This window comes from Antennarius striatus, chromosome 8, assembly GCF_040054535.1.
Source record: "Antennarius striatus isolate MH-2024 chromosome 8, ASM4005453v1, whole genome shotgun sequence".
NCBI classification, from domain to species: Eukaryota; Metazoa; Chordata; class Actinopteri; order Lophiiformes; family Antennariidae; genus Antennarius; species Antennarius striatus.
Genome location: NC_090783.1, coordinates 22,160,623 through 22,188,617, shown reverse-complemented (window position 1 = coordinate 22,188,617; position 27,995 = coordinate 22,160,623). Strand labels below are relative to the sequence as shown.

The window sequence follows — 27,995 nt, the reverse complement described above, 5'->3', positions numbered from 1 at the left end:
TAGAACATTTGTCCGTGCCTTTAATTTGAAAAAGAAAAGGTGGAAGAGAGCCATTGATAATAAAGTTCATGCTAACCGAGCTAACACCAAGAGAAGACGGTCATCATTCTTCAGAAACTTGCGAAGAAAACCTTTCACTGTTATTGTATCATATGTAGTTTTAAGAATAGGATTTATTTGGCTTGTTTTAATTAAAAAAGAAAGTAGATGACGTCAGCTAACTCAAACCAAATGTTAGGGGAACCAGCGTGACTCTTTGTGTTTACATTGAAGCGGTTACCTAGGATAGTGTCAACATGGTAAGCTGATGTTTCTGCATACCACCAACATTATTATGGCAGCCTTATAAAATCATTTGCTGAAATTAACCCACGCCCGAAAATTGAATGGACATTGACTGCAACTCCCTGAAAGGTATGTAATGATAACATTCAAATATTGTGTTCTGGCAGATTCTCTCTCGTACAAAGCCAGCCGGTGGAGGAGAGTCACCGGCGAGCATCAGCGACAAAAAGAAGAACAAGACCAAGGTCCCCCCCTTGGAGGAGTACTTGCAGCAGAGGGACTACCTCGGTGCCCTGACACTGTTAGAGGTACTGTACCAACACATAACACAACATTAACTTATGGGAAACATGGGTTTCACTTGTTAAATGTTTTGGGGTGTATTCTTCTCTAGAAGACATTGCTATACATACAGATCCCTTGCTTGCATCAATCAAGTATGGAATCAGATGATCAAATGTTATTTATCTAGTGATCAATTATCTAAATCTTTTTTCAATTGGATGCTGAATGGTAGTCATCATATTAAGTTAAGGTAGCTTTTTTTGATGCAATATAACAAAAGCACTTATTATTGGCCCTGGGAACTTGACAAATAAAAAAAGAAACAAATTCTAAGATTATATAAGTGCAATTCTGTATTATACCTACAAAATAAATCAGTCTGGTGTATACCAACAGATGTATCAGTCTTATTGCAGTTATATTTTTGTTGCTGACAATTAAAAGTCAAAGTCAAAAATCAAACTTTCTTTATACACACATTATACACACACAGGGATGGTACAACGACATTTCAAGGCCAGATGAAGAAAGAAATGACATTTGAGAAATGCCTAAACATGCTTTAGGTGCAAAAACAATATCATTATAGTTTGTCAATCAGAGACCACTGACAAATGGATTTTCCATTCATAAAATGTCAGACTGTATCTTGGCCACGTATTAGAATTAATCATGTTTTGGGAAAACCACAAATTTATATTACTTTTTTTACACTCCCAAATGTCAACATTTGTATTGTTCCCAATGGTCCAGTATTGGCTATTTCATTCAATTTTATTTACAGTATAAATAACTTTTTATAATTCTCTGTCTGTCTGTGTTGGCTAGTCAGTGGATCCCTCTGCTTGTATTACTGCTGATGTTTTGCTGTGTCGTCTCTAGTTCAAGAGAAGTCTCGGGCAGAAAGAGGAGCATACAGACCTTTGGATTGGCTACTGCGCCTTTCACTTGGGTGATTACAAGAGAGCTATGGAGGTGTGTTTGCTGTTTATGTGTGTGTCTAAATGAGTGTGAGTAGCAAAGCGTATGGAGGTTCACATTAACTTTAGTAAGTTCTATATTTAAATAAATAATTATGAATAGCTGTTGTGTAAATAGTGGACCTGATTGATCATTTTTATATGGCTGGATCATGTTTGTAATGTTTCCTATATTTTGTTCTGACAGGAATACAAGTCTCTGACTAAGAAGCCTGACTGTCCTGCTCAGGTGTGGGTGTACCTGGCCTGCGCCCTGTTCTTTCTGGGCTTCTATAAAGAGGCTGAGGAAGCTGCATCTAATGGTAGACATCCTACTACCTGACCTACATTTTGAACAGATGCTGTTTTTAGTTTGGTATAGTTTTTTTCTGGGTGCATTCCTCTTTGCATTGTGATGCTATTCAGCATTTGATTGTTTTATGACGGTAATGACGTTTGACACTTATCTCTGATTTGCTGTTTGTTGTATTGATAAAAACTGATATCATATCTCCATAGCACCCGTTTCCCCTCTGCAAAACCGACTTCTCTTCCACTTGGCTCACAAGGTTTGTAAACTCTTGGTCTTGTAAATTATTATTTACTATTTAAATTTTGTGTTCAGTCAGTGTGTTTGTACAATTGAGTTTTTGTTTTTTACATCATGTGAAATTTCATCTGAACAGAGACTTGATAAAACATGTCCCCCCAGATTTTTTATGACCCACTTGTTTTATGTCAGATATCTGTTTTCTTCTTTATCTCCCACTCTGCCATGTTTTTTGTGTTTGCATTCCTGAGTGAATTATTCTTTCTTTATCTGTTGTCTTTGTATTGCATCTCAGTTCAATGATGAGAAGAAGCTGATGGGTTTCCACCAGAACCTGGAGGATGTGACAGAGGATCAGTTGAGCCTGGCATCCATTCATTACATGCGTTCCCACTACCAGGAGGCTATAGACGTCTACAAACGACTTCTACTGCAGAACAGGTCTGTGTTTTACTCTACGAAAGCAGCTTCACTGGACTGTTGCAGCTGGATCAGCAATTAATCTCATTATTGTTGCAATCAAGAAATCAATAATTTAATCTATAAAATTTGTGTCTGTGGATTTTTGGTAGTTCTATTTTAACATTTAAAATTCTATAATGAGAATGCTGGACATGCAACTATGCAGAAATGTTTTATCTGAGTAATTATCAGTAACTATCAGAAACATCTTTGTCCAGTTATTTTATGAAGTCTGAATTTAATCTTGCCTTTCAGAGAGTTCCTGGCCCTGAAGGTTTACGTAGCGCTGTGTTACTATAAGTTGGACTACTATGATGTGTCTCAGGAAGTGTTGGCCGTCTACCTGCAGAGCATGTCCGATTCCACTATTGCCCTCAACCTTAAGGCATGCAACCACTTCAGACTCTACAACGGCCGGGCAGCTGAGGTACTAATTATATGTCAACTGCTTTGCTGACATGTTGCGAGAGAAAACACGTTTTCACATTACATACACACACATTTTGTGTCAAGTCTTTTGTAGGAATCGATTGTCCAAAAGGTATAACTTTACATTCAAGTATTACACTGCTTTCTAATACCTGCTTCTGTCACAATGCCCCAAGAGGTTAACACCAAAAACACAGCAAATAGTAAAATAGAAGAGAACCAAGATGAAAGTAGTTCAAATTATTGTTTCTTTTCAATGAGAATGAACTGTCATTCATTTTTCGTGGTTAGTGTACATTATTTGTGCTTGCTTTTAATTGTATGTGTTTATTACACTATTACTTTATTACTTTATTACTTGATTAACTGGTGTTTTAGTATATTTGACTAATATAACCTTTTTGCTGGTTGTAGGCTGAGTTGAAGAACCTGATAGACATCTCCTCCTGCTCCTTTGAGTTTGCTAAGGAGCTTATCCGACACAACCTGGTAAGCTCTTCACACCCTCTAACTGTGAGTGTGTAGGTGTGTGATGAGCTTGTGCTTACACTAGTGACTTACATGTATTTTTTCCACTTTGATCTGTCTTCTGTGAATTGCAGGTGGTGTTTCGTGGTGGTGAGGGAGCGTTGCAGGTGCTACCTCCCCTGATTGATGTGATTCCTGAGGCCAGGCTCAACCTGGTCATCTACTATCTCAGACAAGGTGTACTGCCGAGACAAAAAGCAAAATAAAAACAATAAATTTCCACTAAAATGCAACATGCTGGATTTGAGAATAAGTTTAACATCCATCCATCCATCTACTACTGTTTTTGTGGGGCTGGGTCACGGAGGCAACAGACTGAGCAGGGATGCCTGTGGCATTCCCAGGCCAGCCAAGACACTTAGTATCTCCAGCATGTCCTAGGTCTTCCCTGAGGCCTCCTCCCAGTGGGACAATCCCAGAACACCTCCTTGGGGAATTGACCAGAAGGCTTGTGAAAAAGTGCCCGAGCCACCTCAGCTGGCTCCGCTCGAAAATTTAAATGAAATACTGATTATTGTTCCATTTTTAAACTTCCAGATGATGTTCAGGAAGCTTACAACCTCATACAAGATTTGGTGCCCACAACACCACAGGTAAGGGATACTGGGTTTTATTGTGACATCACACAAGATAAATTTTTGCCATTTGGCCTCAATAAGTTACTACTAAGAGGAAACATCAAAAAGTTACTGCAATGAATTATTCACAGTCTTTCTCTGAAAACTTCTGTAGGGTTAGGTTGTAGTTGAGTAGAGGGTGTATTTTTTTATTTTGATCATTTGTTTTGTAGGAGTATATTTTGAAAGGAGTAGTAAATGCTGCATTAGGACAAGAAATTGGATCGGTGAGTATCTTTTTTTTTAAAACATAGCTCCTTTTATACAGTATGAATGTGATAACAGGAAGTCCAAGTCAAATGTTTGTGGCTGTGCTTCAACTTTCAGAGGGATCACCTAAAAATTGCCCAGCAGTTTTTCCAGTTGGTTGGTGGCTCAGCCAGTGAATGTGGTATGTTTAATAGATCAGGGGTGCAGGTCAAAGAACTAATTATTATTTACACGTACATGCTTTTGTTCTGTGATCCCCCATTTGATGTAATATTATGCTTTTAGACATTTGATTTCAGAAACTTTATAAGACTCATTTCCAGACTAATCACTCATTATATGAGTGTTCTGTGACACAGGAAGTTATAGTTAAAAATATGTTATTGCCTCTCATACTCAATTTCTTTCGGAATCATTAAAGTATTTTCCTGTCTCTTGCTGATGACTCTTGGAAACCCCGTCAGGGACCCCTTTTGGTCCCCAGACCCATCTTTGGACCCACTTGAATAGAAATTTGAGAAATAAAAATGATGCTGTGTGTTATTTTTGGCTCACAGATACCATCCCAGGCAGACAGTGCATGGCATCCTGCTTCTTCCTCTTGAAACAGTTTGAAGATGTGCTCATATATCTCAACTCAGTGAAGGTTAGTGCTCTTTTGTAAACGGTGTATTACACATGGTTTATTTCTGCAAAGAATGATAGCGGTGTAACATAAATGTGAGGTTCAATACTGTACATAAGTTTGAGTTGAAAGAAGCCCACACACTACAGAATGCACTGCAAAAATAATGATGACACTTTTCTGCACCTGTTCAAATATGAAAGAAAATGTTGAATAAGTTGCTTTAATTGTTAAATGAAATTTTTTTAAAAATCAAGTAACGAGACCATATACAGTCACACACAATAATGCAATGTTCAGGAAGCCCAATGATTGCAAACCTGATTTCAGCAAATGTTTCTTGCTCCTGTTTTTAAGCTGAAATAATCACCGAAGGCACTGAGCTCAAAGTATTGGCATGCACCATGTCTGACGGGCGTACACGTACATAGGCCCTCTATATGAGATACATACTGTATATCCAATGTTACATTTCTATGACCTGAACATTTTTATGAACAGTTTTGTATAGGCCTAATGTTGCTTTACTTTTTGTGCAGGGTTACTTCTACAATGACGATTCCTTCAATTTCAACTACGCTCAGGCCAAAGCAGCACTTGGCAACTACAAAGAAGCAGAAGAGGGACTTCACTTCAGCAAACACCTTCACAACCTCTGAATTTTAAGTCTGACAAGATGGTAGCTAATGTTTTTTTTTATTGTTTCAGGTTTTTCTGCTGATTCAGAGCGACAAGATCAAGAATGACTATGTATATCTTAGCTGGCTGGCACGGTGCTGTAAGTACTGTAAAATCACTGATGACAATTTTAATATAGATGGGCAATTCAACCACCCTTTATAGGGCCTTCAACTGGGAGTCACTCTTACACTCAACTAGCGTTACATTCAACAGATCTACAAATGTCACCATTTAATAATTTATCTTTCGTTTTTGATGTAATGCGCTTGAATAAAACCTTCCCACATTGTGTGAATATAAGTCTAAATCTGTAAAGGTTGTTGAACTAATCTGAGAATGATTATTGAACACTCACCTTGTTCTCGTCAGACATAATGAACCAGAAGAGTCGGCTTGCCTGGGAGCTTTATCTGAAGATGGGTACTTCCTCTGATTCTTTCAGTCTGCTGCTGCTCATTGCAAATGACTGCTACAAGGTGACATTATTCAGAAGCCGTTTTTATCCATTATTCATCAGTTGTTTAATTTTCTGTAATATGATATTTGCTTTTTCAAATTATGACATATTTTTTTTTAGTTTTGAACTCTTGATCTAAAAGACATCATCTTGGGTACTTAAGAATTATAGTCTAAATGAAAAAGTAATGACCAATTATAATTTTTACAAGTAAAGAAAACGATTTGCCCTCTGAATTTAAGGTTGCAACTCATTATGATGATGTCAGATTTAATGATTTTTTTGGTCTTTCAAGATGCTTTCTCAAGCAGTCCATGGGACCATCAAACCTTGGTTCAAGTTAAATTCAATTATATGTTTTCATCCGTTTTTTTTTTTTTTGTGAAAACACATAGTCATGATCACAGTCTTTTATTTCAGATGGGTCAGTTCTTCTATGCAGCTAAAGCGTTTGATGCACTTGAGAAACTGGACCCAGACTCCAATTATTGGGAAGGCAAGAGAGGGGCATGCGTCGGTGTCTTCCAGCTTATTCTTGCAAACAAGGAATCTAAGTAGGTCTATTTTATATATATATATATATATATATATATATATATATATATATATATATATATATATATATATATATTATTTTATTTTATTTTTTTGCATACTATGATTTGTCACAGAAGTTTCTCATAACCCAGTAAGCCTGATTATGAGATGCACTCACATATCACACTTCTGCGGTGTTTAAGTGGCCGTGATTTCTAAATAAAAGAAAACGAGAGAGGTTGCATCCTGGTCAAATTGTGCTGGCTTACATATTATGTTTCTGTTTTAGAGAAAAACTTAAAGAGGTGGTGCCCCTGCTGCTGAACTCAGGAAACCCCCAGGTTGAATACATTGTCCGAGTTCTGAGGAAGTGGGCAAAAGACAACCGGGTCCTGCTGTCATGACAGAACTCACCTTCGACTTTCTGCTCTTCATCAAGAATAGCTTAGATTTACAGACATTTTCCTTTTATAAATTGTATGTACTGGTATCTGTGCTCACATGCAGCAAATACATCTTGAGCTGTTGTTGTGGCTCTGTAATTATGAATTCTGTTAAAATATGTTACAAGATGAATTGCATTATTGATGTCTATATTAATAAAAAATATATATTTATACATGTTGACATATGTATTTAGTTTTATGTAGTTAGTAAACTTTTTCCATTTTTTTTAAAGCTACACAAAAATAAAAAAAATGAAAAGATATATTCATCAGTAAGGCTGACTATCTGTTTATCTACTGTATATGCCCATATGTGAGTGTCTTGCAAACTAAACATTCAGGTGTCATTAAATGTTACACAAATAACAGTTTCGCCTTTAATTTTTATTTTATAATTTTGATGTAACTGGAGGTTGGTCATCTCTAGAGTGCATCCACAAAAATACTGCATTCAAAGGTTAAGTAAAAGTAACACAAAAACTATGTTGGTTTTTAAGTTTCTCCATTCTTGATAGTTTCGGTGTCACTGGTTATTATTATTATTATTATTATTTTAATTATTATTATTATTATTGTTATTATTAGTCGAACAACCAGTTTTCAAATAAAGAAATTAGACCAAAATTAGTGATGTTTTTAAGTCCGTGTCCATCAACAGGTGGTCATTAATACTCCTGGTAGACGTTTAGATAACCAGTCACGTGGTCTGCTTTCTCCAGTTGAGGATTTCAGTGTGGACTGGTGCCATTGAAAGGAAAAAAAATGCACAATTCAGCATTTTCTTGACTTCAAAGGATGAAAGGCGTTGAATGTCGGTTGTCTGTTCACCGATGCGCTGCTGTTGATTTTGACTCTTATCTAATGCACACTCAACATTAGGCCGATGCATTTTCTGGCTTGTCCTTTCGGACACCTTTTGGCTCTAACATTGCTGATACTGTTGTTATCACAGCCTGTTGTGACGGAGGCGGGTCTAAGATCGGAGCCAGCGCTGATTGGACGCGATGACCCCCCCGCCCCGCCCCCCACAACACCCCCTCCCTTCTTCGGTGTCACGGTGCTTCCGTTATGTGCACAGGCGCACGCGCAGCGACCCCTCTCTTCTGATATTTTATTTACTCCCCAAACCCAAGATGGCTCCTCTGTGTGTCTCGGTCCCATAGAAGATTGAGGATGCAAGTAGCTGACGAAGAAACAACTTTTCCCCGACCGTCGCATCCCCTGGAGTTCCATTCGCATGGTGCGGAGGAGGCCCTGACATCCATATAGGCGCTAATCAGCCGTTGGAGCGCCGCGAAACCTTCTTCAACCCACCGATTTGGAGTAGTTTCGCGAAGAAGCTCTTCTCCTAGCTGTCGCCGTCTGTCCGAAGCGAGGCTCAGACAGGCAGGCTGCTCATCCAAATGGCCGAACCGAGAAAAGTGCAGTTTGTCACCCTGTCGGCCTTCGCAGCTGGGGCAGCCTCGGAGTGTAGGAAACGCCGGCTGGAGGATGAGGCCGACTTTAACTTCGGCAGAGCCGGGGAGGTCGAGGCAGCGACCGGGGCAGGAGGGACTGCCAGCAATGGTCGACTCCGTCAAACCGGCGACAGCGACAGGGTTGGAGCCGATAAGCGAGCGACGGTGCGGCTCAGCCTGTCCCTGTCCGAGCCGGACGACCTTTCCTCCGTCGAGTTTAATTACGGCGAACTCATCCAGAATCTCCAGGTGAGGATGCCCCATGTTACCTAAACGTTACTGGATGACATTAGACAGGAGCCGGAGTTCATTTCTACGTGTTTGTGGACTTGTTATCACCGGGGGAAGGGTGGGTTGAGTGCGGCTTGTCCTTCCGTGGACTAGCGTGGCTGGAACTGACCACCAGTACGACTGAGGTACAAAAGACGACGGGAGTGTTGTTCTTTTCCTCTGGGGGCCACGCAGCCAGTCCGTCCCTTCTCCAACTTTTACTCGTACAGATTGCGGGTTCGCAGGGAGCGATCTCCCTTTTTATGGGCAGATATTGTTGGCGATGAAGCTGCTACCTGTGTCCTTTTGCCTCAGACTTGCCCAGCAACAGCCCCAATCACTCAGCCATTATAGCATTTGCAAATGCCACATGCAGTTTGGCCCTCTGGCTGCGGGTGACAGAGCAGCGCTGATCAAGTACCAGGATGTACAGGATTTTCCGCACTATAAGGCGCACCTAAAAGTCTTTAATTTTCTCTTTCTAATAATCCAATGTGCCTTATATATGAAAAAAGTTTTAAAATAGACCATTCATTGAAGAGTTCTCAGATGTGTTTTATAATCCAGTAATCTTTATAATCCAGTGCGCTGTATAATCCAGTGCGCTTTATGTACGATTTTTTTTTTTTTGATAGCCCATTCATTGAAGGTGTGCTTTATAATCCAGTGTGCCTTATTTGTGAAAAAAAGTTTTGAAATTGGCCATTCATTGAAGATGCACCTTACAATCAGATGCACTTTATAATCCAGTGCGTTTTATGTATGAAAACGTTTTAATATAGGTAATTCATTGAAGGTGCGCTTTATAATCCAGTGCGCCTTATAGTGCGGAAAATACTGTACATGTCAGAGCCAGAGCCGGATGTCTCACCGCTGACTGGACTCAGTTTGTTTTATAGCGATGCACATCAATGTGCAATAGGTGTGCAAAGTTTTCAAACTACACTGTAATGAAGTAAATGTGCAAATGTCTGCCAAAATTTGGCTTATTTAATGTTTTTTAAATGTATTTAAATTGTGCTGTACGTGGGAGTTTTATTAGAGTTTGGACATCGATTGCATTGACAAGCTACTAACCCTAACCCTCTAATTCATGTTCTGTACCTCATAAGCCATATTTCATATTTTCAATCATTTAATTTTATGTATTCCAGGCAAAGAATAAACCTCCAAGTGTTTCTTCATCCCACAATCTTGACGACCCCTTCAATGATGAGGACAGAGAACGCCTCCAGGTTGAGGCCCTGGCAAAAAAGTTTGAAAATAAATATGTGAGTTATGTGTTTACTTATGCATCTGCTTTTGAGGTGTTTCTAATGTGATACAACCCAAACAATACCGGCTATATGAGATCGATGCCATTGTTATTGAACTGTTTTACAAATTCAGTATATCAATTTAATAAGAAAAAAGGCGGTCAGAGACTGCAACGTCCTGCGACTTACCCTGATGTACTTTCAGGGTAGGTCAGGGTACCCAGAAAGTAGTAGACTAGTGCATATGGAGGCCAGTGTGAGTAAGACCATAGCGAAAAGCTAGTGTAGGTAGATCAAAGCACTAGCTTTGATCTATGGTCTTACTCACACTGGCCTTCTCCCTCGTCTTTCTATGTTATCCGGTTCCTGAGTGTACAAAAGTTTAAATTTGACCGTGACCTACTTTTCTCAAGGTCATGGTCATCATGTCATTTTCATCCCCTTTGCTGCCCGAGTAACGTGCTTTTTTTTTTCTTCCTCTTTTTTCGTTTTTCTATCTGCAATGGTTGCAAAAATATTTGGTGGACTAACTAAAGAACTAACGGACGAACACACGAACGCTGACAATCACAAAACATCACCGCTTTGAAGCGGGATGTAATAAGTAACATACCAGAATTTCAAAGGTGTTATTTTACTAGACAGTTATATAACGTAAATTTATATATTGTATAATATTTAATCTCATTTGGATAAGAAATTTAATAATTATTTTTCTTGCTTAAGTTTTTTTTCTCCTGCATTTAATTTAAACCATAAATATTTTAAATAAAGATGTCATGTGTCAAGATATTTACCGTATGTGACGATTTACAGATAGCCGTAGGTGGGAGAACTATGAATATGTGTCCTTATGACCTAAATTTCTATGTTTGCACTTCTGCACTTTCACAATTTCAAAATCTCTCCATGAAATGTTCCTATTGGCTGATGTGTTGGAATGACTGATTATATTTCATCATTGTAATTTACAGAATAAAATGTGGTATTGTGTTTATCTTATACTACAGGGTGACATAGGAAAGAAGAAGAGGAAGGACAGAATGCAGGACCTGGTTGATATCGGCTTCGGTTACGACGAGACAGACCCCTTTATTGACAATTCAGAAGCTGTGAGTAGCTGCAGCTGATTTTTTTTTTCTGTCTGACATTTCTGAACTGCTGTTCTCAGGTCTTATTGCTTTATAACTCTTATTGAGGTAGATGTCATTCCTCTGCGGTTAAATATATATTTCCAGATTTATGGTTTCATGCAATATTTTCCGTGGACTTAAGGATAGCTATTCAACCCCTTCTTTCAAGCAGTCTCAGACTGTGCTATAAAATCATCCCATGACTCATAAATGTGCTCTCAGTGTTCACACGTGAATATATCAGAGTTTTTGTTTGACAGTATTTGTTGCTGTGTATTCAGAGCATACAGTATCACTTTCTGTCAGACTGTAGTAGCTCACAATTATTATTAATTGTTCTCTTGTTTTCATTGTTGTCATCTCTGCAGTCACAAGCTACACCACCTGTTTCCCTTTTTTTTTCAGTTTTGATGCTTTGTTAATAGAAAAAGGTTCATTGTGACCTGGAGCCACTGGAATTAATTTCCCTGCTTTGTTTGTTTTGTTACTAATCAATATGCACTATCCAATAGAAGAGCGCGTTTAAAAATGTTAATAACTTCTTAATTGTGTGTAGAAATCTACAAATGATCTCCACTTTTGTTTGTCTCTTATGATCTTATACCACAACCTGTCTTCTTTTGTTAACCCTCCCAGTATGATGAACTGGTGCCTGCATCTTTGACCACAAAGCTGGGAGGATTTTATATAAACACAGGCATGCTGCAGTTCAGAGCAGCTTCTGACTCTGAGGGAGAGGGTGACAAGGTGAGGCTACCATCACACAAACAGCACAACATAAAAGATTTTTTCATGTAGATCTTCCAGTTTGCGTTGTCAGGAAAATATTTTGTTGTTTGCCCCTACCAGAAGGGGCGTATGTCGTTACCCATTTCCATCTATGTATAACGGTGAATAACCTACACACATCTCCAGAATTGCAGAACAGAAAACCCATGCATGCTTCTCTTACTTAGGTTCTTCAGTATGCTTAGGTTTATACATGTTTGAAACTTTCTATTTTTTTTTCTTTTGGGGGATTTATTTTGCTTAGCTTGCTCACATTCATTTATTATAGGGGTTGTGATCTGTGTATGTCAGTTTGATTTTTCAGTCATGCCTTGGACATACAACTTCTGTTTTTATTTGAACATATTTTTAAATTGTGAGAGCCTGGATGAATACCAAGAGCAACTCTTGCTAGAGTCTGTTTAAGCTTCCGTGTTGCTGTTCTCAGACTGACTCATCCGTGGGTCAGTGAAACATGCTCATCAGATGTCCACACATGTAGGAGCACTGGAGGACACTTTCCTGAAGCAGCTCATCTCATATCAGTATAAGCTGTAGGATGTTTTTCCTGTGCAGAGATGAACATTAACAGGTCACAAGTTTGAAAGATCTCATGAAGCTTGCATCACCTTAATGGTTTTGATCAAGGGAAGTTGAGTGCTTGTGTCCCAGATGACTCACAGGGACTTTATAATTCATATTACACTAAAAAAAAACTTTCACCATTGTCATTTTTTAACTAACCTGCAGAAAAATCTCTTATGTCATCACTAGTGAAAGTATTTCCTGTCAAAAAATAAGTATACATATTATTTAAAAATGGCACACACTGACAAACCAAGACAGTTCCACCGGCAGTTGTTTAATAAGCCATTATTCATATATATATATTATTTTAAAACACTAAATGCAACTAAATCCATTTAACTTTGTCACAGAACCTCAACATCCAAATCTTCTGTTTAGAAATGTATTAATATTGCAGTAGGTCCAGGTCCTCTGAAATATGTCATCATCTAAGTGTAGCCTCAAAGACCCAGTAACGTCTTGTATTCTGATTGTAAATGTAATACCTAAAAAAGATCTGCTTTGCTTAATTCAAACAGGTGGAAAAACACCTTTAACAATGTGGACACATAGTTTTCTTGGAAAATGGGAATTATATAGTTTCTAACTTACAGAGGTTTGAGTGTCAGTAATAGTAAATAGAGCATGGTTTACTTGTGACAGATCTCTTAACTCGATTATTATTGCAAATTTTCACGCACGCAGAATACCATTCAGGTGCTTTTCATGAAATTTAGCCATATGGATTCTCATCTCTTTATTTGAGTTAAGTAATGCATGTGCTGTTATTTCAGAAGCCAGATGACGACAAGGAGCTGGTGATGAAGAAAAGGAAAAAAAAGGAAGTAAACAGTTTAGAAGAAAAGAGCCCAAAGAAGAACAGGGTACCCAAACAAGGGTGAGAATGGCAGTAGAAGATAAATATTGTGTGTGTGTGTGTGTGTGTGTGTGTGTGTGTGTGTGTGTGTGTGTGTGTGTGTGTGTGTGTGTGTGTGTGTATTTACAGTAAGTTTTTATGTTTGTCTCAGATTTTTTTTATTTAACTGAATGAAGAAGCTGAAAAACAAATTAAAGCAAGAATAAGTGATTCTATACAGCTCATATAACACATTCCAAGACTCCCAAAGCCTCATTAATCCCAAAGTGATTTTAGTTCACTCTATTGACATAATTTTTTGATTCATATCTTCACTGCCGCCTGTTTGGGAAAATTGTTAGTGTGCACAATGTTTGAGGATGGTGCTCAATTTCAAACTCGTATACACGTGACTACAAGACATCAGTAAGAAGTTGGAATCTGTTTATGTCCAGGAATCATGTAAAAACTGTGGTGTGACACGTTTGTCCACCAAACTAATAGCCAGCCGTCACACTGTGTGACATTGTGCTGCTGAGCTTTGTGTGGTTCCTCTTATACATTTATCATGAGGCAGGGGTGCTGACTGTGTGCCTTGCTCTTAGTTGGTGTGACAAGCCAACCACCGTCTTGAAAACTTTCCATTATCTACGCTTAGATAGACTGAATAGTAATGCTGCTGTTCTGGAAACCAAAAATAGCAGCAGTCGCTGCTGTTATACCAATTATTAAAATGATGACGCCATGGACGTGTGTGTCAGGTCCTTCAAAGCAGACTGCGGGTTAATCCCTTCGAATCGACCTGTCCCACATCTCTGGGTTGTCTCTTGTCAGCATGTGTTGATGCCACGGTTTTCAAGTGAAAATATTTGTTGTTTGGGTTCAAGTTAATGTTTTTTCTCCACCCACTCAAATATATCTCATTAACTTTAGCTGGAATTGTCAGCTGAAAATAACTTTTGTGGGATTAGAAATCATTTGTTAACTTTTCTCAGGTAAAAAAAATAAATTGGGCAGATGATATCAATACAGTGAATTTTCACATGCAAACTCATAACATGGCTGATCAGTTAGCCTGCTATGAGGTTTTGTATGTAAACATAACGTCCTGGTTTCAGAAACCTGAACGTTCCAGTTTGAGTACTTGAAAACGGAGATAATGTGTCATATAAACATCTGATCGGTCTCTTTCGATATATAGAACGTAGTGGCTGAGTTGTGAGAAGTCAAGATAAGCTTGTTTACAGATGATCAGAAAACACAACAGGGTTCACATTATGTAAACATGGAAATTTTGAATGTTCCGTGTTTATGCCCCTTCCTTTTGAAGTGGAAAACTGATGTAGGAGTTCCTGTACATCTTTGTGCACAATGTCAGAGTCAGAATGAGTGAAATGAAACCAAAATACCAATGCAGTCTTTTTGCTAAAACACTGCATTTCTGTGTTTCCCTCCAACAGAGTTGCATCTTTCAACCTCCATCGGCCAGAAAAGAAGAAGAGAAAGAAACTAATGAAGGATTCGTTATATCTAGCGGCCATGCTCCGCCGCTTCACCCGGGAGAAGGAGGACGTGAAGAAAAGGAACCCCAACATGGCTCACCCTGGCCTGGCTGGGCCTGAGGCCAACAAGCCTCACTCTACCAACTCAACAAACCACCTGTTAACCTCCAACTCCACCCACCTGCAGGGCAACACGACCAGCAATGACGTCTCGCTGGCAGACCTCACCTCGGACCCCGCCGTGATGTCATTGCTCGGTTCGGTCAATGAGAAGGAACTCCAGGATCTCCTAGGTGACCTAGACTTCACCTTGTTGGACACTGACCAGCACGCAATGGTTGCAGCCCGGGAGAACGGCATATTGGGTGTTGGTGTTCCAACTCTTAAAGCAGCAGCAACAGGAGGAGTAGGTCCCCAAGGGCGAAGCCTGGGGTCTTCAAGTGGGCTGTTTTCACCACCCCCACTGCCTGACGGACTGCCTGCTCCGCTTATTAAACGCATCGAGGACCTGAGGGCGGTGAGTCACCACTAGCTTGCTTGTGGGTGGCTGTAATTGCACGCACAATCTTTTTTATAAATAAACACAAATGTCGTTATAGAAAGTGCCTAAACATATTTATTATTATTTCGTCTAACAACAGTAGTTGGGACACATTAAATCTGATGGGATTTTATGGAATGAAAACAGCAGGGTTTACATCACAGCCTTTTTAAAGAAGCTCATAAATGATACTGGGAAGATGCAGGTGACACACTCTTGATCACAATGTTTAGCAGTTAAGCTTTAAATGCACTTTCAGTCATCAAAAAATATTCACAATTTCTCCACTTAAATTTCAAACCCGGAAATCGCCGTTATGTTTTGATCTCGTTCGATAAATTTATTCCTGTCATATCCTATGCCCTGTTCGTTCATTTATTAATTTTCTTGAAGAGACAATAAGAAATTGTCTCATCTTGAGCAGCTTATCAAAATTTAGGTCACAAGTTTGTACTCCTGCCTAACCTAGCTGACATTTGGCAGGAGGTGAGGGAGAACTGTGGGATAAAATAGACAAAGGCTGTAAGACCTTACAGTTAGCTGGCGCGAGTTTCTCGTCACGAGACTCCCTTGCGTGATTCTGTCTGTTAAAGCGCTTTGAGATGTCTGTTGATGGGATTAAGTGCTATACAAATAAAGGTTGATTGATTGACTGATTATCACCATGCCTCCGAAAACGATGCAAAAGTTGGAGAAAAAGCAAATGACAATGAGTTCTTTCTCGCATAAAAAAAACAATCAAAAGTTACTGGAGAAAAAAAGACAGATATTACTGACAGATATTACTGAAATTTGTGGAGAAGGTTCTGTCAGCTTGGTGCAGTGTCCACAGGAGAACATACGAATTAAAGGCAAAGAAAACTATTGAGTGAAAAGCAAAAGTAAAAAAACCCCAACTGTATTACATATTTCTTTATTTCTAAAATTGTTTTCTTTAGTGACTACCAGGCTTTAACATTAAAACTAATATATAATTTTACTCTTTTTTTTCTTTTTACTTAAATAGTCATGATGTTTAGTTTTTATATTGTGCTATAGGAAAACCATATATTCTGTTACTGCTTTTGGGATGCATAAACGTCATGTTGGGATGCACAAATTTTTCTTGAGGCGCATCCCACGGATGCACTACTTTCTTGAAGTAAAATGAACTCTTGAGTGCTCTAAAAGAAATGGGCTTTTCATCAGCTGATCACCACATGTAAACCCCCCCCCCCAAAAAAACAAAACAAAACAAAAAAACCCCCTAAAATAGAAATACAATTTCCAAAATTAAAAACTGCATTCAAATCTAAGATGAGTTCTGATCAGGGTAAAGGTAGATGGTGAGTTATGAAGCTTCATGGATGAAGACACTTGCTGCATCTTTTCTGTATCTAAATAATGTAAATAATGACTCAAATTGACTCAATAAATTATTGGACGAACTGTTCTTTAAAATCTAAAAGGGTAAATTAAAAGTCAGGTAAGATGAGAGTGATGTGTATTTCTATTGGTAGCGAGTTCTCAGAGGCATAAATGTACACTATTTCTACTGTATTGACCAAACAGGGATGCTGACTCAACTTTCTGTCCCACAGGCCTCGCAGCAGTTTGATCAAGAGGGCAGGAAGAAATTCTTCACTTTGGACATGAATAACATTCTCCTGGAGTGAGTAGGACAGCTTTTAAATCAGCATCAGCCTTTCAGCAGATTTTTCCCCACTACCTCTCCTGCTGTCTCCAAGTGTTTTATGATTCCTGTTTTTTCATTGTCTCTCTAAACGTCATGCCTTTCATTTTCTCTCCATTTTTTTATTTCTTCTACCTTCAACCTCCCTTCATCACTTCAATCTTCCCTCACACATTTACCTCCCCTTTATTCTCCCACACTTTATCTCTCGATCCCTTCTGAATCCCTCTCATATGATTTTTTTTCTTCCCTCCACAAAGTATTGAGTTGCAGGTCCAGGAGCAGCCTCCTGAGGTGCGCTCAAACATCTACTCCCACATGGAGGCGTTCGTTCCGTGCAACAAAGAAGCCCTCCTCAAACGCATGAAGAAGCTCAGTCTTAACATCCAGGTGAGCCCGGTCAACCACAAGCAAAAATGAGAAATGCTGCACAATCCTCCACAATCTGTTTCAAAAGCACCTTCGCCTCTGGGTTATTTTTGGTAGTCATTAATTTCCAGATTCATGAGGGGTCAAATCTAAAGACTACCAAAGTGATTTTTATGTAAATGCTGTCTTTTATAAAAACTTGCGTGAAATTGCAAACACAACACTGACTGAACGGGTGTGTATCAAATGTCATCCTGATTCATGGAAGGTAGAAGTATTAGTAGCTCCTGTTATGGATGGAATAAAATCCCTAAGATGCAGAATGAAATATGACAAATTTTGCGAATAAGAGTGGTTAATTTCTCCACAAAGGCAGTCATTATGTTGGACTCATTTCTACATATGAAATGTGAGGAGTAAGTAGTGAGAGAGAAGTTCACATTATGTTCACACTGGGCCGTTTTGCTGTACAAACTGGTTCTGCTGTTAGACTGCTCAAATCTTAAAGTAGCAGTAGAGAAACTTATGTTATAATAAGGAAAACAATCATGCAAAAAATTTTAAGTAGTTGTCACTGCTCAATATAAGAAAAACAGGGAATTAGGTGATGTAACTGCCTTCAAATAGATTTTTTTACTGTCATTATTTTCATGAGAAAGTGCTTTAGTTCAGGACAAAACTGCAAAAAAAATAATAATTTGAGACACAGACTCAGGAAGCCTGTTAATCTCAAGCTTTTAGCAGGAAAGCTTTAGAAAACGTGTCTCACTTTACGTCTTTGCTTTGAACCGACTTAGACTGCGTAAGAAATGTTTCATCTGTGTGTATTTTTTGTTCTTACTGTATCACAGTGGTGATTTTTCAGGTCTCATACGGTGTTGTTTGACCACAGTCGTTCTCCGCTGCAACCACAAAATATTGTCAGAGCGTGAATCCGTCCAGCAGCTATAATTTCTAGTGTTGCATTAAAACCTGACCTTTTTCTTCTTTTCTCACCTTGTTGCTATCTATCCATAATTTCTCCGTCTCACTTTCAAAACTTTTCTCCCCTTTTCACTCCTGTTGTTTTTCACCTTTCATCCATCTTCATCTATTTCCCCCAAATCTCAGGATGACCGACTGCGGACACCGTTGCTGAAGCTGAAGTTGGCAGTGTGCAGTGTGATGCCAGAACAGATAGCAAAATATAACATGGACTGCATGGCCAAGGTTGCAAAGTAAGAAAATATTTATTTATCTACCTATTTATTTATTTATTGTGTCAGAAGATGGGCAGGTACGAAACAACTCTGACCTTTATGACTGTCATAGAAGTTCACTATTTTGAGCATCAGAAACTGACCGACATCTGAAAAATTCAGCGTGTGTGTGTGTGTGTGTGTGTGTGTGTGTGTGTGTGTGTGTGTATTTACTGTAAGTTTTTATGTTTGTCTCAGATTTTTTTTATTTAACTGAATGAAGAAGCTGAAAAACAAATTAAAGCAAGATAAAGTGATTCCATACAGCTCATATAACATATTCCAAGACTCCCAATAATTATAATCCAGTGCGCCTTATAGTGCAGTCGGGTGTCAGAACTTGTTTGATACAAGTACTGTATTTTTATGTTTTTGTTGTGTTCATCCATCCTGCAGGCAGCAGTCAGAGGAGGGTGATAAGAACGGCTCGGAGGAGGAGGATGAGGAGAAACCAGGGAAAAGGGTGATGGGCCCCCGCAAGAAGTTTGTCTGGGATGACAAACTCAGGTAAAAATCTGGGGCTGTCCCACTAGGTCCCTGCTGGCTGGGAGGGGGGGTGGGGGTGGTTTGGTGTGTTTGTGGTACTCATAGCTTGACTTGATTCATTTGAGTCCAATGTGTGACATGAATGTTAGACAGTGTCACAACACAGAGTTTTTATTACTTCCATTTGTGAAATTGTATTCTATGTAATTGTATCCTAACTTACACATTTTAATCATTATATATTGCCAAACTGTGCTTTTAAGTGTGCATTCAAGCAGATTCAGATGTGCAATGTAGCTTTGACCCTCAAGCAGCGACGTGGAGTGAGCAATAGAAACTGTTAAACTTCCCATTTTGTGTTGTATTTTTTGCCCCTTATTCTCTTTCGGTTTCAAAACCTTGTCCGCTGTTGAGCTGAATCTCCCTCAGTGACAAGATATGAAGTAGTTTTTTCTTTTCCACAGCTCCCTCCAGAGCCAGAAAATGCTGCATGCATCCTTTTTATAGCAGTAGAACTCCACAGATAAAGAGATATTGATGTGTTAAGTTACTGCTATTCCTTTTAAAGTTTTATCACAGAATTGTTTGTGAATATTCTGTGCAGGAACCTGCTGTGCGGCTTGGTACGAGTGAAGCTAAGCTGCTATGAGATGGAGAACCAATGTGCTCTGTCTGTGGAGGACTACCTCAAGGCCTTCTTAGAGAACGAGGTCAAACCACTGTGGCCTAAGGGCTGGATGCAGGCCAGGTGTGTGTGTGTGCGTAAATATGGATACAGTTCCCAGCGTATGTCATAATATGGTTTGTGATGCTGTTTGTGATGTGATGAGTAGTTTTCTGTTAGAGGTTCATGGAAGAGATTCATTTTGTAATACTTTAAAATCCTAACCAGCTCAATAGCACAGTAGTGATTTCTCTGCAGCTACTCGTGGGAGACTTTCCCTGTAGCTTTCTGGTAAGAGACCTACAGAGGATTATGGGTACAGTATTTTCTGCACTATAAGGTGCGCCTAAAAGCCTTTAATTTTCTCAAAAACTGATAATGCGCCTATTAATCCAGTGCGCTTTATATAGGAAAAAAGTTTTGAAATAGGCTATTCATTGAAGGTGCTTCCTTATGATTAGGTGTACTTTATAATCCAGAGCGCTTTATAATCCAGTATTCCTTATATATGGAAAAAGAATTAAAATATACTTTTTGTTGAAGGTGCACCTTATTGTGTGGAAGATACTGTAATAACCTGCACTGAAAATCTAACCGATATTTTAGGCTGCAGCTAAATTAATGTCGTGTAGTCGTACAACAGGCACGGATGAGCGGTTCTAGAATTATAATCCAACCACTGCTGTCCCCTGACGTTAACTCTGTTTTACCTTCTGCTCAGGATTTTGTTGAAGGAGAGTCTTTCCGTTCACGGTCACCTCACTGGAAACCCGTGAGTATTTACTCAACCTGACAGTCGATCTTTCTCCAGACTTGTCGGGAATTGTTTTTGAGACTTGGCTTGGATGCAAGTAGAAGTTGGAAAAGGCTGAATGTTGACAGGTGTTGTTTCACTTTTAGAGTCAAGAGGAGAACGTTGCCAGGACCCAAGGTCAAAGCCAAGGTGAGTGACGTCTCCATACTGCTCGAGCGTATCTAAAAACTGGCTCTGCAAAGTCCAACAAAGATCATTTTAATAACAGTAATTCCATTCCAAACTGCATTCAGTAGCGAAGCAACAATATAATCAACCTTGTTCCTTGTATTGGTATTTAGCATTAATGTTGTTCTGTTTGACTGATAAGCTTTTAAAAAAAGAAAATATTTCAGTTATCCTGTTTTATTATTTCTATAACACAGGTGTGTTTTAACATTTGCAACTCTTATAAAAATCAAGGCATTTAAACCAAAATTATTTACGAGAACAATTAAATATCTTGTTTAAAAAACAAACTAACAGGTGAAACAGGCTAGTCAATGTACCAGTGGAGCTGAATTGATCATTTTAACCAAAATAATGCAGTTTTATCTTTGAAACTAATAGAAACATATAGAAACAACAACAAAAAATATTACTAAGTATTATTCTATGCCTGTTTGTATGTTTAATGTTTTTTTCAGGTTTGTAAATTTTCGATGTGTCGGGTCTTTGTCAGTTCCAGTTCCTACATGTTCGTTTGGTGTTTCTGGTTTTTCTTTCCATTATTTGTAAAAATAATGAGTTTACAATAATTAGAGATGAATTAGAGATGAAGGACGCTGAGACATTTGTGGTCTTTTCCTCAGGAGGTTCTTTGGATCCACAAACCCCCTCTCGGCGTGACCTGCACCCCGTCTTTACCCACCTCCACATCCACTCTGACCTCGACTCGTCAGGCTGTCTCTTTCTCGCCCTCGGAGCCCATCTGTCTGTCGGACTCTCTGGACGAGGATCTGACCGCTCCTTCTCTGGACTCCATCTCCCACGCTCTGGCCCTCCTCAGCAACGCCTCCAAGGGCCTGGGCCCCTCAGACAGTCCCTTATCACCACCGCCGTTGCAGATTCCCACTTCTTCTCCCCCTCCTGTCGCCCCCCACTACCCCTCAGCCTCCCAACTCTCCGCCTCCTTATCCAACACGCAGCAACATTCCCTCTTGAAGGCAGACGCCGCTCAGCTGGCCGCGTCTGCCGGGACGACGACAACGCTTCCGACCTCTTCTCCTACCTCGTCTTCCGTCGTCTCCTCCATGGCTCGCGTGCAGGCGGTGGGCCTGCCCCCGGCCTCCAGGACTGCGAACGGTCCCTACGGCCCGATCAAAGGTCAAACCCACACTCAGAGAGTCACTACGATGGCATCAACCAATCACAGGCCGAGCTTGACAATGGCTGGGAGTGGCAAGATCCATCCACACCCATCCTCCCTTTCACCTCCGAAGCAGAGACCTCCTCCCACAGCTTCCCCTCTAATGGCCCCCCATCAGAAGGGGTTTGTGAGCCCAGTGGGGAGACTGGGAACTCTGGGAGGGGCCCCAGGACTGATCAAGAGCAGTGCCAAAGTCAGCAGCAACGGCAGCGCTGTGAGCAGCAGCGTCACGCCATCTTCCTCCCCTTCCTGTTTGTCTCGCTCCATCTCCACCACCCACCCCGGCGTGCAGCCCTACTGCCCCCCCTCTCCAGCGGCCTCTTTGCCGTCCCCCACCAATCAAACCTTGCACTCCTCTCAAGCTAAACCCCACACACACCATCACCACCAGCCCAACTTCATCACGCCCATGCAGGCCACCATCACCAAGTCGTCCCACAGCAGCAACTCGTCTCCCATCATCAAGCTCACCCCCCGTCCTCCCGCGCCCACCCCGCCTCCCTCGTCCTCTCCTTCCCCGTCTTCTTCGCCCTCCCAACAGCTTTCGCATCAGATAATTGTCAGTCAGCAGCAGCAACAACAACACCAGTATGTCCCCAAAGTATTTCGGCTGCCCTTCAGCGTATCGGGGGGTGGGCAGGTAAAGCAAACACAGAGCATCTGCAGCGTCGCCGGAGGCCCCAAGACTCAGTCCACCACCAGTAACAGTAGCGTCATCAGCAGCACCACCACCAGTAAAGGAGCGGCCGCATGCAGTCACCCGGACAAGACGCCCTCGACATCCACCGCACCTTCAGTCTCAGCCAATCACAGCCAGAGGCAGAGGGTGGTGGGCGGGGCTAGCCAGAGCGCAAAGGCAGGAAACGGTTGGCCGAACTCTGGAACTTTGGCCACGTCCTCCACAACGTCACACCTCTCACAGGTGAGTGTGTTCGGAACAAGAACGATGAAGCTCAGAAGCGTGTTTTGTATTCGGTTCGGTCAGCGGAGTTACAGTTTTGAGTCGTATTAAAAACAAAAAAACTGATTTCCTGTTTTATTGCATCTTGGTTTTCAGGTATCAACAGCAGGAACTTCCCTCCTGGGCAGTCCGTCAGCTCTTCCCCTGGGCTTTGGGATGTTGGGGGGCCTCGTGCCCGTCTCTCTCCCCTTCCAATTCCCATCTTTGCTCAATTTTAGCTCTCCTGGAGCCGCTGGCTTTGGCTCAGCCCAGAGCTCCAACTCAGGATACCCCCTAGCACACAGCGACCTAATGGGTGAGTGGCTTTACCACACTGGTTTGGAAATGACAAGTTAATACAGCAGGAGCGCATGTGTCCTTTGAAGGGACCCAGAGCAGATGAGAATGAACTAGAAAAATAGGAAACTTTATCAATAGTTTCAGTTTCATTTCACAAAAATACCAGAAAACAGGAACTGATTTGTTTCTCAATCCTGCAATGATTTGCTCAGAAGATTAAAAAAACCAGATACATTTATTGATGGAATATGAATAATGTATAGTTTAACTTTTTATTCAGACTTAACATAGTTCTTAAAACAGCTGGATGCGGTGTTAATTTTATTAGGATGAGATATTTAATGGTTTTGGTTTAACAGTCCTGTAACTGTAGCAGTAAATATCTACATATATCTATATATATATATTTATTTATTTATTGAAATCCATAATTTCTGGAGCACACACGTCATAATTCGATTCTTATTTAATTGAATTACATTTTTATCTTATACCCATATGAATGTTGACCTGAGCTTTTTAAAGCTCTAGTAGAGGAAGTCGTGTTCTGCCAGCCCAGTTTTTATAATCAAAGCTAATTTTCTAGAAACTTGATTCTAGAATAGAATAAAAACCAGTTTAGAACAAAAATCTTTCATAACGTCGATACCGATGCAGACTGTGTGACATTTTCTTCGCGTCCGTCAATCGTACGTGAATCACAGTCACTTCCAGAAGAACGAAGTTCACTCAAGAACAGCAGCAGCACCTCCGCGGCGTCTGCTGTCCTCCGTCGCTCACGGCGACCCCCTCCCCCCGCTCTGCAGTGTCTTGGAACACAACACCTCCCTTTGTTCTCTTATCTTTTGCATCCGTCCGTCATCTCAACCTTTCGTACCTCACTGCTGCATCGCTCTGAGCCTCGTCCCTCTGTTGTTGCACATCTTTGTATTTTAACATGCCCCCTTACTCCGCGTTGTCTTTGTTGTTGTTTTTGTTGTGGTTGTTGTTTTTGCCCTCTTCCCTCTCATCTTTGCCTCCATCTCTCCTCAGATCTGTACAAGAGTCTTCAGTCAGGGTCGCAGGCTGCCCTACCTCCTCACTTGCAGGCTGCTTTTTCAGGTAATCAGTATTCAGCTTCTGTGTCTCTCTCTCTTCCTCTCCCCCGTATTTATTATCTGTCAGTTTTTGATGGCTATCTCGATCAAAAGGTCTGTTTTTGATTTAAAACATAGAAAGACCAATCAGGTCTTTTCATTTCTTCACGTACTATTTTCATGGTTTTTTTAATATTAAATCCACCATCTAATTAACACAGAACTGTTTAGCGACTTGAACGACAGTATTTTCTGTACTATAAGGCGCACTGGACTATAAGGCGCATCTGATTATAAGGTGCGCCTTCAATGAACGGCCTATTCTAAAACTGTTTTCATATAAAAGGCGCACTGTCGGTTTTTGAGAAAATCAAAGGTTTTTCTATAAGGTTTTACGCCTTATGGTGCGAAAATACTATAAGTATGTAGAGCAGTTGTTAGTTGATGTAAGTGGAATCTGGTCGTCTTCCAGAATCTGGTCGTTCAGGAGGTTTTTTATTTTTAGTCCACAAATCATTTGTTCAGTAAGTTTTTGTACAACAACTCAACACTGGGGGAGATTCACTCTTAAAATCTTTGTCCTTTCAGATGCGAACCAAAGCCAGGGCGGAGAAACGAAGAGGAAATCCCACTGACCAATAGCGGCGAGGTGACATCACAAACCTCTTGGACACATTCACCAATAGGGATCTTCACTTTGACCTATGGAGTCACATGACGTGAGGGGGGGTGGGGGGCTGCTCTGACTCTTAAAACGGACCTAAAGGAAACAGTTTATCCTCACTAAAAATGGCAATGATTAATTAATTTAACTGCATTTTCTGAAGAACCGGGTACGAGAACAAGACTGAGTGAATGATGAAAGAAAAAAAATATATTATTTTTTTGGTCCAGCTCATTTTTTATTTTTGTCAACATGTTTACATATAAGCGACCTTGATCACTGTGGAATGAGTGTGAGCGAGGTGGTGGTGCAGATGACAGTAATGGTATGCTACCTAATATAAGTTGTATTTAAGCTTATGTGGAATAACGGGACTCTTGTTCTTGCAGTACAAAAACAAAACAGACTGTATTGAATTTTTATTTTTCTGTCTTTTCTCAGATGTGGGAAACGTGTCTGTAGAGATTTTACCATCGGTCACCTCTGCTCCTACAAATGACTGTTAAGTAGTAGCTTAAATTAATATCGTTAAATTATTTGTAATCTACACACAGGGACAAAAACATGTTAGTGAGCGTGTGTGTGTGAGAGAGAATTTGAATGTATGTGTGTGTGTGTGTGTGTGTGTACAAAAAAGAAAGCGTACTGTTAATTTCTTTCCAGATTATTCTGTGTGAATGGATAAGGACGTGTACCCCCTTGTCGGAATATTGAGTGAGTGTAAGTTTAATTACCCCTCTCTTGCTCAGTGTGTTTTTGGTGCTGTTTAATCACACTGGACCTTTTCTGGAAAAAAGACTTGAATTGAAGATGCTTTGGGCTCCTCTGTTGTGAGGAGTCGTCTGTGAGGGAGGGGTAGAAATGTCAAGATTGTAGCCTACTTGAAGCGTGTATGTGTTTCTTTGTTAGATAAGACATTTATTGATTTACTTTGCTTATTGAATTAAATCAACTTAATATAACTCGACGCCTTAGTTTGTATTGAAAAAGTGTGAAAATGATCTATGCAGGACTGTAAAACGCTCAATGCAAAAGTGCAAGTTGTCGCTTGGCTTTCAACCTCTTCTCAACTTGTGAATGTTTGTAGATTTTTTTATTATGTCACTTGAGATTTACTTTATTTTATTTTTTTCGTGGTATGTGTTCAGACAGACGCACAGAAAATTTTATGTCGCTGGAAACATGCAATTGGATGCCGGGTTTGGCCACTGCACAGCAAAATAGGCATGAGTTGGAAATGTTTCAGGTTGATTTTAAGCCACGTCTGCCGTGATCAGGTCGGGTACTGCTGAATAGTTTTTACAAGTAGCAGCCATCGAGCCATTCACATCAGTCTATAATCAGTCTGTAGTAAAGTCCATGATTTCATGTAAACATGTGTTTACCCTTGTAATGAATCAGTATAAACACACAACAGGAATGGGATTCAGTAGTGCTTACCTCCGCTGAATCCCAAGTTCCTTTTAAATATGTTTAAACCATATCCAAGTTCCAGTTATTAATTGAACAACTTTCATGAAAATCATTCAAGTAGATTGTATAAGATAAATATTTGAGAGAAAAAAATCTGTCTCACAACTCCTAAGAACATGGGACCAATGTATTGACATCCATCCGTATATGCTCCCACGACACATGGCCCAGCGGTCTACCGAGTTTCATGTTTAATGGGACTTGTAGTTTTATGTGTAATTGACAAGAATGATCAAAAAAGCTCAGTATTGTGAAAATCCATATTTAGGATTAAAATGAGATTAAAACAGACAAGTGTTCTCTTGTTTTTCTTACAAGGAAAGCAAATTTGTCTTAACTAGTGCTGACGGCGCTCTGACGTTCTTCCTCTAAGTCTTCCAGAGTCTAAAGGCCTTCGTTCAACGAAATAACTTTCATCCTTTGTTTTTGATAACCAAATGTAGCTATTGCTAATATAATAGCAGAGGTGTTCTACCAACTATTAATGCCATAAGGGTTGTGAAGCTACCAAAATAACTGCATTTCAAAATAAAAGCGGGAAAAAGAAAACGGAAAACCAAATGGATTATCTGCTGTACCAACCCATTCAAAAAACTAATGGAAGTTGTTAAAAATGAAAAAAAATTAGTCAAAAAAACCACAAAAAGTTGATGCTTCTGTTGACGGCTAGTTTTCTGTACATTGAAGGTCTGGGGATGAAAAACACAAACAAGTAACAAGTGACTAAAATTGTTTGTCTGTCTGTCTGAACACGTCTGTAGAAAGTCCTTCCTACTGCTGAATACCTCTGTTAACCAAACCGTTCTTCCCGTCTGGCTTTCTGACTAGTTCCCCGTCCTCCAGGTGTGTTCGACCGACCAGCCGCACTGAGAACGGCGCCAAAGATTGTTCTGTAGCTCTCGTGTGAAATGGGGGTGTCGCTGGTCTGTGTATGAGTGAGTTGACATCCCCCCCCCCCCCTCAAGTGTAAACCCATGAGTGTCAACGTGTGGTTGTTCAGGATGTCATTGTGAAGTCATGTGACTGGAGCAGCAGGTGACATCTTACAAATAGTGCTTTCTTTGGGGGTAGGAGTGGGGGGGGGGTTACAAATGGCATTTTGTGATTAACTGGTTATTTAATTTGGTCTTTTGTAGATTATTTTTGTGTGTCAATTACAAAATTAAATGAAACAGGTGGTTTTGATGATGACTCCTCTGGATCTTTCTCATTCCCCCAGAGCTCTGATGGATGTTGGTGTGGACAACACTCCTGACACGTGAAACACTCATTCCACTGTTTCGTCATCATTTACGTAGACTGAACACAAAGCTGGACTCGTACCAGCAGTTAGAAGTAAACAGACGAGGCAAAGAGAGCAGGAATAAACTGTTTCCTGTATATAACTACGTTAGAAGTAAGTACAAACACAATGACACAATATTATAAAAGACCTTTGACCCTGTATTTGGCTCAATCCCATTTTATGCTTTGTACAGTATTTTCTTCACTATAAGACGCACCGTCAATGAATGGCCTATCTTAAAACTG

The 27,995-nt window shown here is 40.1% G+C and overlaps 2 protein-coding genes across 4 annotated transcripts; both read left to right on the top strand.

Annotated features, from left to right (window-relative positions):
• Nucleotides 1–70: 70 nt before the first annotated feature.
• ift56 (intraflagellar transport 56) lies at nt 71–7,244 on the top strand. Its single transcript, XM_068321356.1, has 18 exons — nt 71–299; nt 453–593; nt 1,453–1,545; nt 1,738–1,852; nt 2,049–2,098; nt 2,375–2,520; nt 2,797–2,968; nt 3,385–3,459; nt 3,573–3,675; nt 4,036–4,091; nt 4,289–4,342; nt 4,443–4,506; nt 4,883–4,971; nt 5,490–5,574; nt 5,660–5,728; nt 6,001–6,107; nt 6,509–6,642; nt 6,915–7,244. Exons 1-18 carry the CDS (start codon nt 297–299, stop codon nt 7,027–7,029), a joined length of 1,671 nt encoding a protein of 556 aa, XP_068177457.1. The 5' UTR covers nt 71–296; the 3' UTR covers nt 7,030–7,244.
• Nucleotides 7,245–8,130: 886 nt separating this feature from the next.
• LOC137600177 (ubinuclein-2-like) lies at nt 8,131–27,639 on the top strand. Of its 3 annotated transcripts, none has more exons than XR_011036912.1 (18): nt 8,131–8,777; nt 9,953–10,069; nt 11,065–11,166; nt 11,824–11,934; nt 13,317–13,420; nt 14,839–15,397; nt 17,002–17,072; nt 17,354–17,483; nt 18,573–18,679; nt 19,097–19,207; nt 19,791–19,934; nt 20,572–20,622; nt 20,751–20,793; nt 21,456–22,934; nt 23,070–23,268; nt 24,285–24,353; nt 24,917–25,047; nt 25,434–27,639. XR_011036912.1 is itself a non-coding variant. In XM_068321641.1 (18 exons), exons 1-17 carry the CDS (start codon nt 8,475–8,477, stop codon nt 24,961–24,963), a joined length of 3,747 nt encoding a protein of 1,248 aa, XP_068177742.1. In that variant the 5' UTR covers nt 8,131–8,474; the 3' UTR covers nt 24,964–24,977; nt 25,434–27,639. The 3 variants fall into 3 exon arrangements, 2 of the variants coding, with proteins under 2 accessions (XP_068177742.1, XP_068177741.1); XM_068321641.1 differs by having other exon boundaries at nt 24,917–24,977; XM_068321640.1 differs by having other exon boundaries at nt 24,917–27,639.
• The last annotated feature ends 356 nt before the right edge of the window (nt 27,640–27,995 follow it).

Coding starts and splice junctions, on each gene's coding strand:
- ift56 (XM_068321356.1), top strand. Junction 2,099..2,374: donor TCTTCCACTTGGCTCACAAG/GTTTGTAAACTC, acceptor ATTGCATCTCAG/TTCAATGATGAGAAGAAGCT. Junction 3,676..4,035: donor CATCTACTATCTCAGACAAG/GTGTACTGCCGA, acceptor TTAAACTTCCAG/ATGATGTTCAGGAAGCTTAC.
- LOC137600177 (XM_068321641.1), top strand. CDS start 8,475: ATGGCCGAACCGAGAAAAGTGCAGTTTGTCACCCTGTCGGCCTTCGCA. Junction 10,070..11,064: donor AAAAGTTTGAAAATAAATAT/GTGAGTTATGTG, acceptor CTTATACTACAG/GGTGACATAGGAAAGAAGAA. Junction 15,398..17,001: donor GCATCGAGGACCTGAGGGCG/GTGAGTCACCAC, acceptor TCTGTCCCACAG/GCCTCGCAGCAGTTTGATCA.